The sequence below is a fragment of the Mytilus trossulus genome, chromosome 14 (assembly GCF_036588685.1).
Source record: "Mytilus trossulus isolate FHL-02 chromosome 14, PNRI_Mtr1.1.1.hap1, whole genome shotgun sequence".
NCBI lineage: Eukaryota > Metazoa > Mollusca > Bivalvia > Mytilida > Mytilidae > Mytilus > Mytilus trossulus.
This window is the reverse complement of record NC_086386.1, coordinates 32,880,079-32,900,376: the sequence shown is the minus strand read 5'-3', so window position 1 is coordinate 32,900,376 and position 20,298 is coordinate 32,880,079. Positions and strand designations below refer to the sequence as shown.

The 20,298-nt window shown below is 32.6% G+C and overlaps 2 protein-coding genes across 2 annotated transcripts; both read right to left on the bottom strand.

The window, feature by feature from the left end:
• Positions 1 to 6,300: 6,300 nt before the first annotated feature.
• LOC134696314 (uncharacterized) lies at positions 6,301 to 10,059 on the bottom strand. The gene is made up of 4 exons (XM_063558038.1): positions 9,900 to 10,059; positions 8,647 to 8,794; positions 7,892 to 7,987; positions 6,301 to 6,460 (listed from the first exon to the last, which is right to left on the bottom strand). Exons 1-4 carry the CDS (start codon positions 9,918 to 9,920, stop codon positions 6,330 to 6,332), a joined length of 396 nt encoding a protein of 131 aa, XP_063414108.1. The 5' UTR covers positions 9,921 to 10,059; the 3' UTR covers positions 6,301 to 6,329.
• Positions 10,060 to 12,750: 2,691 nt separating this feature from the next.
• On the bottom strand, positions 12,751 to 18,534 carry LOC134697679 (uncharacterized). The gene is made up of 4 exons (XM_063559961.1): positions 18,417 to 18,534; positions 15,563 to 15,710; positions 14,231 to 14,326; positions 12,751 to 12,887 (listed from the first exon to the last, which is right to left on the bottom strand). Exons 1-4 carry the CDS (start codon positions 18,435 to 18,437, stop codon positions 12,751 to 12,753), a joined length of 402 nt encoding a protein of 133 aa, XP_063416031.1. The 5' UTR covers positions 18,438 to 18,534.
• Between the last annotated feature and the right edge of the window lie 1,764 nt (positions 18,535 to 20,298).

Genomic DNA, 20,298 nt, shown 5'->3' with positions numbered 1-20,298 from the left:
AAGTTTATTTAAAAGAAATGAATGAGGCATACCCATTCTTCCGTCATATTATACATGCGATATTTTTATATGCGTACAACAAAGGAAAGTCGTTACTGAAACAGAATATCATCTGAAGTAAAAATGAAAGGCAGTCTAAAAAAAAGGCCATGTTTTCCTTCTCTGTTTGCATTTCGTCAGAACTCACAGTATTGAAAAATGGAAGTTTTTTTTTCTATTCGTGTAGTTTTTAGGCGTTTTATTTTTATCAACATATTTCAACCTCAATGGACATGATAGATTTTTAATAAATGACTATGTTTTTAAATTTAACAATGACAACGACTAAAAACACTAAAAAGAAGAAAAATCGCCAGTACAAAAAGAAAGCGCGGTCAGGAAGTCTTTCTTACAAAAGGCAAGTAGTTCCTTTTAAGATTCGGCCGATACATGTAATTAAAATAGAGTAGAATCAGAAACAACATTCATCCCGATGCTAGATTTTCTAATTTAAAGTGCATTCGCGCATGTTTATAGTTTAAAAGATCCTGTGCACATGTCAAGAATAAATTATGAACAGTCACACATAAGTACATTTTTATTCAGTCGATGTCACCAGTTTTTGCATCAAATGTTAAAAAATTGACTGGATGTGTTAACATGTTTTCCGTTCTAATGTTTATTTCAAGGTTAAAGTTGTCTTTTTGACCTTGATACACTGTTTTTATTTATATCATTTATATTGTGTCCTAGATCAAACTTATTCGTTCTGTGTATATTTACATGTTTTGTGTCCTTGTTATTTTATTGTATGTCTTAGCTTTTTATGTTATAGTGTTACACCACTGTTTCAGTTTAGGGTGAAGGTTGGCGTCTTTTAAAACGTTTAAACACGCTGCATTGTAATGTACCTGTCCTAAGTCAAGAGCCTATTGCACAGAATTTATCGTTTGTTGGTGTGATTAATCAGTGTTTCTCGTTTCTCGTTGTTTATATCGATTAGACCGATGGTTTTCTTGTTTGAATTGTTCTATTTAGTCATTTTGGGGCATTTAAAGCTTGCTGTTCGGTGTGAGCCAAGACACCGTTTTCAAGGTCGTACTTTGACTTATAATTGTTTACTTTTTCCCATTGTGACTTGGGCTGATGGTTGTCTCATTGGCACTAATACCACATCGTCTTATTTATATGTCACAATTTTCATATCTAACTATGTGTTTAATTGATTGATTAAATGTTGGTGTTAAATAACAACACTTTCAACACTATGGCTATATGATGGTGAAAAGCTTGTACTGGATGGAGGCAACTGGAGATAAGCACAAACCCTCACAGGGAAACTCAAAATACTAGTCATTTAAGATAAGAGTTGAATGCCCTGCCACATGCGGAATTCAAACTCATAACCTCTGTATTGACAGCTGGCTAGTGATTGCTGTAAATGAACTGCTTATACGACTCGGCCACCGTATCCCTTGATGAATGAACTATGCCAAAATAGAGGACATTAATCTTCACAGACCATCTAAATGCTTTAGTACCATCATTTGTATTTCACTCAAATTAAAATCCCAAATAAATACATGTAGCTGTATCTATTTATATCTTTGTATTATTCTATAGGTTATACATGTTATCGAACAGTGTCTGGGAGATGCTGTCCTCTAATGAGATGTTTTAATGCCACGTGGGTATATAGAACAGGAACAACATTACTGGGCTAATTGTAACCCACCAACATATTTTTATCCTCCATAACTCATACCATAACAAAATAAAATTACGAACCCGCGTATGTATAACTTACCACTTTATGGCGGAGAAAAAAATGTAAACTGTTTAAAGCAATCGGTTCTATTTCTTCGAAGCAGATTTTCACTTTTCCTGAACTATTACTTATTTCTTCTTTGTAATCGATCGTTTGATCACAATTTTTCATTGGTCAAAATTTGATTGTGACTTCATTTTGTCTTGCCTTTCTCTGATTTAGTCATTCGTTTTTTGTTGCATACACGCTTCTTTCGCGCTGATTTTGATAAGGAAAATACATACTTTATTTTATTAAATCGTTATGTTCCGGTTGAATACCTTGTAAATATGAAAAATGAGTGGGAAGATACCAAATTAAACGGACATTAAATCCATAAGTGGATAACAAACTTTTAACGTCATGTCAATAACCAAAAATGACTATAAGACAAACAAAAGTATACAAAACACAACGTAGAAAACAATTTTCGTTTTTTTATTTTGTATATGCGAAAATGATTTTCAGAGATGCAGTTTCTCTTGTTTGTCTTTTTTGGCGGCACTTTTGAAAAGTGTCTATGTGAAATGGACAGGGTTTTTTTTATCAAATATACTATATAAACATTAATTTTCGTGGGGTGAACATGTCGTGGTTTTGTATCCAAAAGTAAGATTGTGAGGGTTATTTTTGTGATTTTTAAGTTGAGAAAACAATTATGTTAATGCAACTTTATATTTGACAATACTCAATAAAACTGATCTTAACTTTCTCCGTTGGTAAAATCAGTAAATGCATTTCATAGTAACAGTGAGCACTAATTAATTGTTGTGACCTGCACAGGCTATTTAGCTTTTACAGACCTTTGGTGTGTTATCCCAGGACAATTATTGTGTAATAAATGTATTCCGACTTGAGGGCATTACAGACGCATTTGACTATTAATTGATATTGATTGACAACTCTTGATCATTATTTATTACTGAACAAACAAAAGATTAGGATTATCCTCTGACTTAAAGCAAACGTTTTCATATCGTTGCATATTCAATTAAGCTATTAATTTCAGTCGATGCATCTATGTACATCATTTATATAATTTATATAATGTCATGATTTTTTAGATCATAAACTAATGTAAATCTACAGTTAAATATTCGTTGGGGTTTTAATTTCGTGGATAATTACTATTCACAAAATAAACGAAATTAAATCCCCAACGAAAATTTCTGCTTTTACAGTTTGGAATATGAAGGACCCTTAAGTTAAAACTTGCTATTTATCATAAATGCAAATACTTACTTAACAATAGTCTGTAGAACAAATTACTTTTGAGTGTGTACCTCTAATAACTGACTAACATATAACAAGAATAACATGAATTACCAAAAATACTAGACATTACAACTCCCCACACCAACACCAGACCCCTCCGGAAGAAATAGACGAACATACAAAGATGAATAACACCGAACAAAACATAGTGCAGATAGCATGTCTTGGTACACTATAAGAATAATAATATGTGGTATGAGACAAGTATCCACCAGTACAGTTGGCTATAAAAAAAAACATGAAAAATAAAAAACAACTGAATTGAGAAAACTAACGGCCTAATTTATAGAAAAACAATATACGAAAAACAAATATGTCAGACATGAACTAACGACAACCACTGAACTACAGGCTTCTTATATGGGAATGCCACATAAAGAATGTAGCGGTATTAAACATGTTTTTGAACGTTCAACCATCTCCCTAATCTGCGACAGTGGTGTAACCTCACAACCTAAAAACAAACTATAAAAATCAATTGAAAAAGGATTCACTTATCAAGGCACAAAGCATACTTTGTGGTTGGGTTATACCACATGCAATGTGTTGTGCATAAATACTTAAAATTTGGCTTTCTAACTCTTATGTCGTACATGTTAAGAACGCAATGCAATTTTTGCCCTGTGCAGAGTGCAGCTTTCCATATATTCAATCTATCGTGGACTAAAGGATACCACAGATACAGTTCTCGTAGCTAAACTTACATTTGAAATTTTCAATGAGGGTGTGTTCAGAACACAACATTACCACAAAAGAAAAGATTTCAGGTTCCCAAATGTAAAATTTTCATTTCGATGTAGTAGTGCCTCCATATGGAGTATACATTTTCCTTCTTCTACTTTGTACGATATTCCAGAGCTTACATTACCTATCCCGATTTCCTTGATATAGATTGCTGCTAACAAGGATGATATTGAACGAAAGGTTCCCAGAGGTAAAGTTGGAGTCATCGTTTCAAAGATATGTCCCGATTGTCGTAGTTACAATCTCGTCCTCTTTCACCCGATTTTGACCTTAACTAATTTGTACTTATAATGATCTTCATGAAGGATGCCACTAGTGTAGCAGGATAGTCTTACCCTTCCGGAGTAAATGATATCAGCCCCAGTGTTTGGTAGGGCTCGATACGCCTCAGTCCTATAGTTTAAGACACAGAATTATTCGAGGACTTGTTTGTCTTTTCGACGTCTTTCGATTTTTGTTTTTGCCATAGATTTATCAAATTTCTTCCCCACTGAAAATTGAAAATAAAATGTTCAGTTTATTACTTTGTTGTGTTTTAGCGATTTACTGAATTTACCTCCATCAGGAATGTTAAAATCTTAAAATGGTAAAGCAATGGATGCAAACATATTGAGTATCATTTATCCCTCGGTATATTTCGCCTTTTTGTATCAACATGATGCCCACTTATGTCAAAACTAAGCGCGTTTTATTTTTCATTGGGATGTAACTTATCAAAAACTAAATATAAGTGTTTATCCCTACAAAAAATCGATTGTAAATCAATAATTTACAATTCAATTTTATTTGATATAATTCTAATTGAACGGTTTTTAAATAGAGGGCACTTTTAAAAATTAAAGTACATACACAATAATTGATTAAATTGAGGTGACATTAGTTTATATTTTTTTTTAATTTCATATATCAATAAAAAGAGATTAATCAATGAAGATACCAACAATCGTTGGAATTGGATGTTATCCCAACAGAAGCAAGACCGGATGAGCATACAGTTATTTGATTATTTCAACTTCAACTGTTAAAACATTATCGATACCATTTTTACTGCATCAGATTCGCAATTCGACTATTTACGCATATTCAGTGGTGCAGAAGGTTCTAAAAGAGGGACGAAAGATACCAAAGGGACAGTCAAACTCATAAATCTAAAACAAACTGACAACGCCATGGCTAAAAATGAAAAAGACAAACAATAGTACACTTGACACAACAAAGAAAACCAAAGAACCCCTCCAAAAACTAGGGGTGATTTCAGGTGCTTCGGGAGGGTAAGCAGATCCTGCTCTACATGTGGCACCCGTCGTGTTGCTTATGTGATATCAAAACCGGTAGATAGTCTAATTCGGTAGGTCACATTCATGAAAGGGAAGGGGATTGTAGTAACGACGTACGGAACATGTCCGATATCATTTGTGAAACGGTTATTCCATAACGGTCAACCAACTCGTGATGGCGTCCGTAAAATTTACGAAGGGATGATTTCAACTTCATCATTTGAAACTCTTGGTTTAATAGCTTCCTTGTGAGCAGCAACCCTCTATCAAGAAAATTATGATAGGAAATGCAAGCACGGGAATATCGTATCAATTGGGAGATATATACCCCGCATGCAGGTGCTGCTAGTATGTTGCTACTAAAAAATGGAAAGTTTACAATCGGAAAGCTGAAATCATCTCTTTTGTCGTAAAGTTTTGTTTTCAACCGACACTCATTGTCAATTTCTAGATGTAAGTCAAGATATGAAGCCTACTTAACTGTATCTGTAGTATCCTTTATCTCGAGTTCAATGGGAAAGATGCGTTCCACATAGTCACCAAATTTTGAATTATTTAGTGAAAGAACATCATCTATATAGCGGCAAGTAGAGTTAAAGGATATTGTTAACTTCTTATCTTTCTTCCTAAGAAGTTCCTGTATGAAGTGAGCCTCATACTAATAAAGAAACAAGTCGGCAAGAAGTGGGGCACAATTCGTTCCGATTGGAATGTCGATAGTCTGTTAAAACACGTCCTCCAAACGTTACAAATATGTTGTCAATCAAAAAATGAAGCATCTTGATAATGTCAGTTTCAGAGAATTTTTTGTTTGAATCAGAGTGATGGTTTACAAAGTAGGATGTATCCCTTACTTAGACAAGATACTTGTATCTTCGCTGGCTATTCATTTTAATTAAACAAAGCAATACCAAGTCTTTCAATTTGTCTTTTAGTTTGGAATGTATAGAAAAGACAAAAAGTCATCGTAGCTGATGTGACCACTCGAAATATTTTTTTTACATTTTGGACGACAGTGCCACGACAACTAATTTGTTGATCTTCCACGAAAAAAAATCGTACAATATGTTGTGAATTGGGTTTTAGGGCATATTTCATTGAAACATGGTATCGTCCGGATTGATTCTTGGAAAGAATGACCTATCGTTCTGACAAAACATTACTCCATATAGGTACATAATGCTCTGTAATTAACATAGTTAACGTAAAATACGCGGCACAATCTAATTCTTTTATTATGGTATGAATTAGGGAGGAAAGAAACATGTTGGTGGATGACAGTTATCCCAGTGATCTTTTTGTTGTTGTACCCAAGCGGCATCATAACATCTCATTGGAGGACAGCAAAATCCAGACATTGGTCGATAACATGTATAACCTATAGAATCATAAAAATTAAGATCAAACAATTTCTTTTGGATTTCATTTTGAATGACATAAAGATAATGTTATTGAAGAATGTTACGTGGTATGTGCCGATAAATGAAGATCTTATTATAAATTAATTGCTGATTTGTTTCTGTACTTCTGTTTTTTGCGTAGTTCATTTACCATAAAATACATTTATCATTTAATGAGTATTTGATTTAAAATGTCAGAGTTTTTATCCAGTTTCCAATTAAACAAATTGTAACCTTTGATGCCTGCATGGTTAAAGAAGTTCATCTTCAGCCATCACTAGCCAGCTGTTAAACACATATTATCAGTTTGAATCATCACGTAACAAGTGCGTCTAAATCTTGCTTTTGATTAACTAGAACTGTGAGTTTTCATTTGAAAAGAAAATTGAGAATAGAAATTGGGAATATGTCAAAGAGACAACAACCCAACCATAGAAAAAACAACAGCAGAAGGTCACCAACAGGTCTTCAATGTAGCGAGAAATTCCCGCACTCGGAGGCGTCCCTCAGCTGGCTCTTAAACAAATATATACTAGTTCCGTAATAATGAACGCCATTCTAATTTCCGAATTGTACACAAGAAACTTAAATAAGATAATACAAGACTAACAAAGGCCTGAGGCTCCTGACTTGGGACAGGTGTAAAAACACACTTTCTTTTTGTACCTTTGATGTTTCGTTTTTTTTGTGTGTTTTTAATATGTTTTTATCTTTATCATCGATGAATTTGAAAACAGAGGAAATCATTGTCATCGGGTTTCCTTCATCCAGTTCAAGCTGATCGCCATGGTATAGCAAATAGAACTGCATGTGTTGTTAATCTTAACATCAACAATAAATCAATCAATTAAACACATCGTTATATTAAGCTATATTTGAGACGTTTATACTGTATAAAATAAATATAAACACATCAAGTCGACTTTTTGACATTTGATGCAAAAACAGGTGATATCGACTTAATAAAAAATGTACTGATGCCTGGTTCTTCATCATATACGTTTTGGAGTATTCATGAACTGCTTTACGAAACACACTTTCTTTTTGTACCTTTGATGTTTCGTTTTTTTTAATATGTATTTATCTTTCTCATCGATGAATTTGAAAACAGAGGAAATCATTTTATGATAAAATTTCATGCTGATAAAAAAAAACACTACTGATATACCACTAATAAAACACATAGAAAGGACACATCATTTATTTCTTTAAAAATCTATAAGTTCTGTAAAAATCTTAATAGAGGAACAAAACTTCGCCCTATTATTGGACGGCCTTTTATTTTTACTTTAGGTGTCCTTTGTCAATAACGATCAAATTGAGGTTCTTCTGTTGAACACGTAAGACAACATTACATGCATGCAAAATTTATATTTAATGCATAATTAGTACTTTTTTAGTGTACTTACCAGATTCGCATCCACAAGAAGAATCACATTCTTCATCCTTCTGTCCAAGTACACTGGAACATATTCCACTTGATGTTGAACCTCCTGGATCTTGACCTAATAAACAAATGAGGTTTACATTCATATTTCTAGTTTCGTTAGTTCATTTCAACTTAAATACAGATTCTACGAAATCCCCCAGAATTGAAAATTGTAGAATAAAATAACCCAAACACAAAGGAAAGTTTTAAACGGAAACTCCCGAAATGGTAAAATCGAAATCTCAAACACATCAAACGAATGGATAACAAATATCTTATCCATGACTTCTACAGGCATTTTTTTGTATTTAGAAAATCTCGCATTTCCCTTAAACAACTTTATAACACAATAAAATTTATAATTCATGATGACAAGAGGTCCCAAAATAAAGTGCATATTAGGTAAATGAAATAAAAACTTAATCTTAGCTTAATGCGAGAGCTTGGAATTTAGTAGATTTTTACTAAACATAGTTTTTTTCTTCCTACCTCCTGAAAGTCATCCTAGATTTCAGGCTACATTATAAAGTAACCGATAACCAGCATAGATATGATTTGAAAATAAATCGGCATTTACATACTTCCAGTATATACAAGTATGCTAGTGTATTTATAATGTAAACTGTGCGGGACCAGTTTGCCATTCTAAAATTAGTTTATTTGACTTTTAATGGGTAATAGATATTTTACAACATTTTTTTCTACTACGGTAACATGGGAATGGCAATAACATACCGAATTGGGTTTCCTGTTCAGTAAGTGTATTATTGTTAGCATCTCTACAACATGGTACCGTTGAAGTACAGTCACTAGATATGGTACATTTTGTACTTCTTCTTGATCTTAAATGATAGTTGGAACACCACACAATTCCCAGTATACTCTGCAAAGAAAGGGTTTCCGCGCTATTAGTCATAACGAAGTTAACAAAGAGTTTCGCAATTGTACAAACTCAGATAGCAGATCCTTGTCATATTGATAACATTGTTCCTTTGTCTTGAGAAAATAATAATAATGTATTGATTTAGGGGATTGTTGCCCTATACCTTACAAAACAAGAAGCAAAACGACAGCAAATTGCACTAACTGCGGCATTTTATTTTCATTATGTAAATACATTAGTGTTTTTTTTTTTTTTTTTTAATGAACAATATTTCATAGCTTCAGTCCTTTTTGGGAAATTTTGTGAACGATAGTTTCGGTTTTAAATGGTTCTAAGTATGGAAAAGAAGATACACGTACCTTGTCATAGAATGGGTTAACTCCAACCTTTACTTTACCTTCCGCTATATACTTATACTTCTACTATATAGGTATCAAATCGGTTAAAAATGACATTCCGTAAATTTTACGGACACCATCAGAAATTGTTTTGTCCATACGAAGTGCCCAAACTAACTAAGGACATTAATATTAGTGTTAGATTGTGGTTTGACTTATTCCCGATTATGAATGTTTTTCTGAGTGTGAATCGAATTGCTATAAGTCGTGTCATGATACTTTTTCATCCCAAATTCATGTATTTATTTTTGGTGTTATATTTGTTAATCTCATCGAATGTCTTATCGTTTGTAGCTGTAAATCGTATTTTTTCTGTTGTATTCGTGTGTTATGGTAAAGATAATTAATTATTCAGTTCATTTATTATTTTGATAAGTTTAATCGAAACATTTTAGAATTATTTGTCTTCAGTGCTCTTCAACTTTGAACTTGCTTTGGCTTTCGAACTTTTTTCATCTGAGCGTCACTGGTAAGTATTGTGTGGACGAAACGCACGTCTGGCGTATTTAATGTTAAACCTCATATCTTTTTTTAGCTATTATTCGTGTGGTTTTTTTTCATAATGCACATTCAGTACAAAGCTGATTAAAAAGTATAGCGTTGTATCACTTTTTAATGCATACATGTAGCAATATAAATATTACATAACATAATGTTGTTTTTGTGTGTTGAAAATGCTCCCTGAAATAAGATTAAAATATTCTTACCAGTATAACTAAATACTTCATCTCCCTTATATCCTTATCTTGAGATGATGTTCACTTTCTATTTCTTATCATAAAATACTAAACAGAAGTGGGCGTTCTGATAAACCTAATGAGTCAGCTTGGAGTCAGTATCCTGTAATTCATCTGTTGTGGTTAATTGTTCCGGTTTTTAAACCCTTAACAATTTTAACAATCTATATACGCGCATGTAACTAATATTTCTTACAATTATTTGTACTGTATTCCTGTCATGTAATGTTGTCATTTTAATGTTATGTAATATTTATATTGCTACATGTATGCATTAAAAAGTGATACCACGCTATACTTTTTAATCAGCTTTGTACTGAATGTGCATTATGAAAAAAAATCTCGTAAAAATACTACCAACACATAAGTCTGTTTACGAATGTTGTTCTTGTGTGTTGAAAATGCTCCCTGAAATAAGATTAAACTATTCTTACCAGTATAACTAAATACTTCATCTCCCTTATATCCTTATCTTGAGATGATGTTCACTTTCTATTTCTCATCATAAAATACTAAACAGAAGTGGGCGTTCTGATAAACCGAATGAGTCAGGAAAAACGTATGATCCAAACTAATAAATTTTGTTATCACCATAAGTTCAGATTTTTATTGTGATAGCCACTGAATATTTGGTTGGGCTGTTTATTACAGTAGCGAGTTTATTTTTATCCTTTACATTTTATCATAAAATTACATCATATTACATCATAGCTTGTATTCAGCTATGTTCTTATAAATAAATAAATAAACTATTGATATTGAAAGCGTACAAATGTCCCAGCTTGTATTTCTATTTTTCCTTAGAAATCGAAATTCAGCACAATCCATGAATTTAAAATTAAGAAATATATCTATTAAGTGGCAACATTCTGGTGTATGAAAAAGATGCACAGAAGGTAGATCTCAACATTCTAAACAATCTTTTCATTTCGTATTTTCTATTTATCGATTTTTAATATATCAGACGGTTTTTAGTTTTGAAGTTTTGCCCTTTTTTATTATGTCTAGCCATGACTCTCATGTATGTTGGCGGAATGGGGTCATCGGACAATTATTTGAATATGAGACTCTCGCTGTAATTTGCTCGTTCGCTGTTTGATATGCAATATCTTATATTTCGCTCTTCAATTTCAAGTGATTTAGATTTAATTAATTCTGATATGTATGATGTGAAATTTAATCAAGTTGTAACATAAATATTATTCTCATTAGAACAAATATTGCAACATTTTCAAAACTCCCGTTGCTTTTGCTACGAAGTTGCAAATACCGGTTTATTTTAAAAGTGAATCTTAACTCGTCCGCTATGTCCGTGTCTGTTGTGACATTTTTTATTTCAATGGTATACACGCTAGAACATTTGACTCCAACGAATTAATGATTCTTTTATATTGAATTATCTTCAAAATTTCATTGTGAGTGCCAAAAAAACATAAAAGAGACACCTCGAAATATGTTCCAATATTATTGACTGAGACTAGGGTGAGATACAATACAGTATTAATGTAGAATAATGCTAGAGAGAAATAGAATTCAATGTTGGTGTAAAGTAAGAGTAGGGTGTGATACAATTTCTTCAAAAAACCCAAAATGTTTGATTTGTTCAGCCTGTCGACATTATACACAATGGCTGATATACAATCAAGATAATTTTTGACTCGTCTCTGTTTACTTTTAAGTAAAGGTTGTCGTTAACTAACGTCTTCCAGAATCCCATTATCTCCTGGATTTAGTTGTCAAGGATGCAGATAAAGTCTGGCATCATAATACGCATAACTGAAACAAAGTACAGTACCAACGTTTTACACTGCTTGTTATTGTTACACTTAATAAAATCAACGGTACCAATTTTGTTGCACCAGATGCGCATTTCGACAATATATGTCTCTTCATTGATGCTCGTAATTTTCATTCGTTTGATATGTTTAACTTTTTTTTAACATTTATTAAGGAATTTTCCGTTTTGATTTTTCCTTGGAGTTCATTTTTTGTGTAATTTTACTGTTGTTCTTTTTACTACTGTCAAATGTTGCATAGTGGATTTGGCGCTAGCAGACATATCTGTGCCCGCCACATAATGTAACTGTCAGCTTGAAGTCAGTATCCTGTAATTCATCTGTTGTGGTTAATTGTTCAGGTTTATAAACCCTTAACAATTTTAACAATCTATATACGTGCATGTAACTAATAACAGTATCGTCATGTGGTTGACAATTCATGGCGCGCCTTGCTGCAAGTAATGTATAACAAAATAGGATTGATTGTTCGATCACTGTGTGCGATATATCTGTAGATAAAAAGATACTTTTTTTTTAAATAGATTTTTTTTACAATACAATGATTGAGATTTCTACCGACATAATTTTTTCAAAAAATATATTTACTCATTCTAAACTTCTATCAAAAACGAATTGTTTTCATGTGAATAAATATATAATGTAATGTATTGAGTAGTATCCAGGTCGTTTATTGTCTGTCTATATACTCTATACATTTACTAGAATTATCACAAACATGTTTTGCAAATTGAGAGTAATTCATATTTACACATATAAAAATACCTGTCTTTTTTTACCTGTTTCGATATTTTGTCGTCGGCGCTGCAAACTCTTCGACTTAAAAAATCTACCGTACCTGTGGAATGACATAAAATCACATTTTTCATAGATTAGGCATCTGCCATAAATTTGGAACCTACTATATATTTAGGTTCTACATATATATTATTATACATGTAAGCGATAGCCTAAAATATATTATTACTCCGTTATTCACATAGTTAACATTAGATACGCGGCTCAATATTTTCATTTTATTATGGTTAAATTTTTGGGGGTAAAAAACATGTTGGTGGGTGACAATTAGCCCAGTGATCTTTTTGCTGTTTTACCCAAGCGGCGTCATAACATCTTCTTGGAGGACAGCATACTCCAGACACTGGCCGATAACATGTGTAACCTACAGCATAATAAAAAATAAATTATCATATACTGATATAAGAATTTTTTTTGGATCTAGATTTGAATGAAATATAAATGTCGTAACTGAAAAATGATTTATGGTCTGTACATTTAATGACGATGTTATTTTAAATACTGTGGATTCCTTAATATTCGTTGGATACCAATTTTCGTGGATTTCGTGGGAACAGGAATACCACGAATTCAAATGTTCAACGAATTACAAATTTTGTAAAGGAATGAGTGAAGTCTTTGCCAAAACCACGAAATTAAATATCCACGAATATGTAAGTTTTCCTCAAACCACGAAAATTGGTACCCACGAAAATAAATGAATCCACAGTATATCATTATTTTTCCCCTGTATTTCTGTTTATCGGCGTAGTTCATTCATCAAACAATACATTACTCATTTGATGAGTTTTTATAATTAGACATTTCAGAGTTATGTAGCCGGTTTCTCATTAAACAAATTGTAGGTATATGTGCCTGAGTGGTTAGTGTAGGTCATGTAGTCCATCACTAGCCAGCTGTTAGACAGAGATTATCAGTTGGAATCAGCATGTGACAAGTGCGTCTGATTCGTATTATAGTTTGCCGTTTCAGAATGTAATGCATCCTGGGTAATATTTTTAAAAGTGATCACCACCACGTCCTGATTGGTGAAAAAATGTCATACACAATGGTAATTTAACCAATGACGTCACGTTATTTTTATATATGGGTACGAACAATGAAATTACACATGATGCTTTAGATTCTGAAACGGCCAATTGACTAGGATTGTCAGTTTTCCTTTGTAAATTGTATGTTGTGGCTCGCTCCAGGCTTCATTCATCCAGTACAACCTGATTGTCACGATATAGTCAAAAAACTTAATGCTTTGTTAATTTTAACACCAACAATAAATATATAAAAAAAACACATGATAATCATTAGCTATATGTGAGACTTTTATACTGTATAAAATAAACACATTTTGTTTTTGTACCTTTGGTTTTTTCGGTGTTTTTTGGGGTTTTTTTTTAATATGTTTTTATCTTTATCATCGATGAATTTGAAAACATAGAAAATCCTTTTTATGATTCAATTGCATGCTGATAAAGATAAACCACTGATATACCACTGATAAACCACATAGAACAAAATCTTTTAGTTCTGTAGAAATCCAAACAGACAAACAAAACATCGCAATATTTTCGGATCGTCTTTCATTTTTACTTCAGGTGTTCTGTGTCAATAACAATAAAATTTAGTGTCTTCTGCTGTACACGTAAGACAACATCGCTTGCATGCAAAATTGGAACGCAAAGCTCATTAGTATTGTTTTAATATACTAACCAGATTCGCATCCACAAGAAGAATCACATTCTTCACCTTTCTTTCCAAGATCACTGGAACAAATTCCACTTGGAGTTGAACCTCCTAGAACCGGACCTAATAAATAAAGGAGTAGATATACTAGGAAGATGTGGTTTTAGTTTAGAATATTTTATTGTTCAAAAAGACAAAAGGATCAGACACAAGTTTTACAGCTTAGTAACGTCTTCTCCAAGATGTGGTTTGAGTGCAAATGAGACAACTCTTCATCCAAGTCAAAATTTATAAAAACAAACCGTTATAGGTCAGAGTACGGTCTTCAACAAGGAGCCTAGACTCACACCGAACAGCAAGCTATAAAGTGCCCAAAAACAACTAGTGTAAAACCAATCAAACGGTGCAAACGGTCTAATCTATATAAAAACAAGAATGTGTCCAAATTACACGGATGCCCCACTTGCACTATCATTTTCAATGTTCAATGGACCATGAAATTGGATAAAAAATACAATTAGGCATTAAAATTAAAAAGATAATATCATAGGGAACATGTGTACTAAGTTTCAAGTTGATTGGACTTCAACTTCATCAAAAACTACCTTGACCAAAAACTTTAACCTGAAGCGGGACAGACGACGAACGAACGGACGGACGGACAGACGGACGGACGGAGAGACAGACGAACGGACGCAGAGACCAGAAAACATAATGACCCTCTACTATCGTAGGTGGGGCATAAAAACGAGAAACGAGATGAAGGAAAACACTTATGAACTGAAATTCAGATTCCTGACTTAGAACATGTGCAAACATTCATATCATTAGTTTGGTTAGTTCATTTCAACTTAAATACAGATTCTACGAAATTGCCAGGTAAAAGAAAAATGTAAAATTTAAAAAAAACGAACTCCGAAGAAATTTCTAAACGGAAACCCCCGAAACAAATGGCAAAATCGGAAGCTCGAACACATCAAACGAATGGATACCAACTATCATACTACTTAATTGCTATCGGCATTTTCATGTATGTAGCTTGTGATTAAGATAAAAGATAAATTTTACTGGATATTTGTTGCGTTTTCCTACCTACTGAAAGTCATCGTAGATCTCAGGCTATGTCATAGAGTAACTGATAACTAAGCTAGATTGGATTGTAAAATAAAATGGTTTACTAAATTTCGTTTAACTTAATATTAATAATAATTTGCGTTTACATACTTTCAGTATATACAATTACACTGGTGAATTAATCATACATGCTGTGAGCGACAAATTTGCCATTCAAAAGTTAGTTAATCTGACTTTTTAGTGGTAACAGATCTTGTAACATTTCTTACTACAACAGTAACATACCGAAGTGGTTTTCCTGGTCAGTAATTGTATTATAATAAGCATCCCTACAACATGGTTCAGTTGAAGTGCAGTCACGTGATTTGGTACATGTTGTACTGTTACTTGATCTTAAATGATAATTTGAACACCACACAATTCCTAATATACTCTGCAAAGAAAGGTAATTAGCGCAGTTAGTTATTACGACGTGAACAATGTGTTTCTCCATTGCACAAACTAAGGAAGTCTATCCTTGCTATATCTTACAACATTGTTCCTTTGACTTGTCGTGTATTGATTTAGGGGATTGTTGCTTAAAAGAGGAACAAAAAATACCAAAGGGACAGTCAAAAGTTAAAAAAAATATTACAACACATAAAGCAAAACAACATCAAAAGGCAGGTTACACTAAGTGCAGCATTTTTCTTTAATTATGTCAGCACATTTGTGTTTTTTTTTATTTTTATTTTTTCTTAAATCAATATTCCATAGCTTCAGTTCTTTATTATGATTTTCGTGAAAGATTGTTTCAGTTTCAAATGGTTACAAGAATGGAAACGTGGAGAAAAGTATTTTTTCATAAGGAAAGATAACTCCTACTTTGAAAAAATATCACTCTGATTTGAACAAAAAAATATCTTAAACTGAGATTATGAAGATGCTTGATTACTTAATTGACAACATATTTGTTACGTTTAAGATATGTGCTATTCAACAACTTATTGGCCATCCCATAGGAACCAACTAGGCCACGTTTCTCTTTATTTTTATGATGCAGACTTTACACAGGAAGAAAGAAAACAAGTTATAAGTATCCTCCAACTTTACTTTCCGCTGTATAAATGATGTTCTCTCACTAGATAATTCAAAACTTGATGACTATGTTGAACGCATCAATCCCATTAAACTTAAGATAAAGGATATAACACATACAGTTAAGTTTGCCTCATACTTTGACTCACATATAAAAATTGACAATGCGTCTCAAAATTTTACGACAAGAGAGATAATTTCAGGTTTCCCATTGTAAAATTTTAATTTCTATGTAGCAACATTCCTTCCGTGCCTGTATATGGAGTATATATCTCCTATTTGAGAAAATGTTTCCAAGATGGTTTTTTTCTGTTATGATTTCCTTGATAGAGGGTTGCTGTTCAAAAGGAAACTATCTAACCAAAAGTTCTAAACGGTGCGGTTGAAATCACCACTTCGTAAATGTTACGGATGCCATCACGAGATGGTTGACCGTTATGGAATATCAGTTTCACAGATGATATCGGATATAGATATAGGAAGATGTGGTGTGATTGCCAATGAGACAACTCTCCATCCAAATAACAATTTAAAAAGTAAACCATTATAGGTTAAAGTACGGCCTTCAACACGGAGCCTTGGCTCACACAGAACAACAAGCTATAAAGGGCACCAATATTACTAGTGTAAAACCATTCAAACGGGAAAAACAACGGTCTAATCTATATAAACAAAACGAGAATCGAGAAACGAGAAACACATATATATATTTCATAAACAAACGACAACTACTGTAAATCAGATATGTTCATAATGTCGTACTACAATCTCGTCTCCTTTTCACGAATGTTATCTGCAGAATTATACTTGTTACCATGTGTGTATAAACATGATCAGCACGACTTAAGACAAGATATAAAACTGATACAATTAAATCAGTTTTTCAGGTTTCTGTTAGTTTACCAAAACAAAATAATGTGTTAACCTAATGCACATATGGCAGACTTAATTAAAGAATATGATTAATGAAGTCCGACAGAAATAATGTATGATAACATTTTGCATGTTTTTTGATAGACGAAATTTCTGATTTTCGATGTCTAGTTTCGAATAGGATTCGTTTTTCACATATAGTCATGTTATATTTTGTTAGTTTTTTTCCATTGATAAGTTGAGATATTATAAACATTTTTGAAGGATTAAAATTTTGTTTTCAAAAGATCCTTCAGAAATGGTAATTTATTCCTTGGGTAGTCAATTTTTATTAATTTCATAAATTTTTAAACATGATGTAATATTTGTATAGTTTTTGAAATCAATGATATATGGTGCATAGCTAACAAAGCATTGCGTGCAGTCAATTTTTTACTGGGTATTATTAATGCGGAGCCCGAAGTGTTTACATCGTAGTTGTGACCTTATTGACGTTATCAGTAGTCGGTGCTTACGAACTGACATGAATACTAAAGTGTCTTTCTTACAATCTACGTTGATAAGTTTAAATTGTTGATAAACTATTAGTCTAGCTTATTTATCCCAGACATAGATTGCCTTAGCCGTATTTAGCACAAGCTTTTGGAATTTTGGATCCTCAAGACTCTTCAACTTTTTACTTGTGTGGCTTTATAACTATTTTGATCTGAGCGTCACTTATGGGTCTTATGTAGACGAAACGGGCGTCTGAGGTACTTAATTATAATTCTGGTACCTTTGATAACTATTTGTATCATAAGGTTTTCAAAATACATCATTTTTCACATCCAAAAGGTTAATACGGAGCATTCAATGAAATTATATTTCTATCATTTTAAGAATTTGAATGTGATCAACAAAATACATTAAATGTACATGTTCAGATATAACTTCCTTTATTAATATAAAGTGATACAACGCCATAGTTTTTAATAAAACATCTTATTTTTTATTTATTTCTGTTGATGTTAATGTCCCTTGGTTTTGTGAGTCTTTGTTTACTCCTTGGTTTTGATTGTTATTGTCTTGTACGAAATGTGCATTATGAAAAATTTCTCGCAAAAATGCTGCCAAATGAGAAGTCTGTTTACGAAAATTCTTTAGTGGTGTGTTGAAGATGCTCTCTGAAATAAAAGTAAAATATACATACCAGTATAATTAAATACTTCATATTCCTTATAACCTTATCTTCAAATGATGGTCATTTTCTATTTCTGAACATTATATACTAAACAATAGTGGGCGTTTTGATAACCGCATTAGACAGGAAAGACGTTCGATCTAAACTAATAACTCTTGTAATCACCATAAGTTCAGGACTCACGGTCATAAAACTTTCGAGCATGATTTTTGTACTCAGACTCAAAAATCAACCGATCAAATTGCTGGATTTCATGTTTCGAGCATGATTTTTGTGCTCAGAGCACCGAGCAAAATTGTATGCCTTTAAGGCCAGGACTGAGTTGCACAAACGTCATATAACTTTAAGTATTACTTAAATATATTTTGAACCTCAATTAAAATTAAATGACCGCAATTGCTGTTGCACAAAGGTCTATTAAAGTTAAATGACGTTTAAATGTGACATAACATTACGTTAAGTTAAAAGTGGTAAGGGGGCACTTTTGAATTTTTAAAAAGAGGGTTAAAAATAAAGGAAATGCTGTGGTTTGGATATATATTGCATGATACAAAACGGAACAGTTAAAGAGCTATAAAACAAAAGACCCACAAAAATAGCCATAATCCTTCTCAGGTTAATTTTGCTTGAGGGAGTTGAAACCTTAATTTAAACTCATCAGATCGGTTCTAATCAGACAATATAGAGCTGCCTAGAAAAAAAACAATTAACACGTTGGGTCAAAACGTAGTGATGCACTTCATTGATAGAAGTTGAGAGTTCTATGAAATAAAATAACAAAAACTAAGGATCTACCAGGTAAAATGACACGCGAAGCAAACATTTAAGTGGTCCAAAACTGCAACAAATCTTTTGTGTACATCAATTTTCATGTATAAACTATTCAATAATTTACAGATGTTTATTAAGGGCAGTCTATTTTTCATTCTTTTTTTCTATCTAAGTTTGTAAATATTTTAATATTTCTTTTTTTTTTATTGTGTGTGCACTGCTGGACTTAGAAATAGTAATGTTAAAAACGAAGGAAGGAGAAAATACTCTAGTTCTTCTAATGTATTTTTGTTACTATTGCTATTTTCATTGGTCTATAATATTATCTGTCACGTTATATACTGTGCAATATCTCAAATTTGTTGCTTATACTAAAATAATAGTTAATTGTAGATGGCCCCTGTGGGACCATCATTATGATAAAATATTTGATATGATTTGATGTGAATAATACCCAAATATTGTAAACGTGTTTCCTGTTTACAAAACTTTGAATTTTTCGGAAAACTAAGGATTTTCTTATCCCAGGCATAGATTACATTAGCCGTATTTGGCAAAACTTTTTGGAATTTTGGATCCTCAATGCTCTTCAACTTTGTATTTGTTTGGTTTATAACTATTTCGATATGAGCGTCACTGATGAGTCTTTATGTAGACGAAACGCGCGTCTGGCGTACTAAATTATAATCCTGGTACCTTTGATAACTATTTACACCACTGGGTCGATGCCACTGCTGGTGGACGTTTCGTCCCCGAGGGTATCACCAGCCCAGTAGTCAGCACTTCGGTGTTGACATGAATATCAATTATGTGGTCATTTTTATAAATTTCCTGTTTACAAAACTTTGAATTTTTCGGGAAACTAAGGATTTTCTTATCCCAGGCATAGATTACCTTAGCCGTATTTGACAAAACGTTTTGGAATTTTGGATCGCGCGTCTGGCGTACTAAATTATAATCCTGGTACCTTTGTTAACTATTATCACTCTTTAAAACGTATAACCTAACTCGTCTGTTATGGGCGAGTCTATAGTAACGTTTTGGATTTTAATTTGCTTAACTACAGGTATACACCATAGAATGTTTGACTCCAAAAAAAGAAAAATGGATGTTGTTTCTT

Excerpts from the sequence above, each read along its gene's own strand:
- LOC134696314 (XM_063558038.1), bottom strand. The coding sequence starts at position 9,920 with ATGAAGTATTTAGTTATACTG. Across the intron at positions 8,795-9,899 it reads TGAAGTATTTAGTTATACTG|AGTATACTGGGAATTGTGTG; the intron begins GTAAGAATATTT and ends CTTTCTTTGCAG. Across the intron at positions 7,988-8,646 it reads TGAACAGGAAACCCAATTCG|GTCAAGATCCAGGAGGTTCA; the intron begins GTATGTTATTGC and ends TTTGTTTATTAG.
- LOC134697679 (XM_063559961.1), bottom strand. The coding sequence starts at position 18,437 with ATGAAGTATTTAATTATACTG. Across the intron at positions 14,327-15,562 it reads TGACCAGGAAAACCACTTCG|GTCCGGTTCTAGGAGGTTCA; the intron begins GTATGTTACTGT and ends TTTATTTATTAG. Across the intron at positions 12,888-14,230 it reads TTCTTGTGGATGCGAATCTG|GTTACACATGTTATCGGCCA; the intron begins GTTAGTATATTA and ends ATTATGCTGTAG.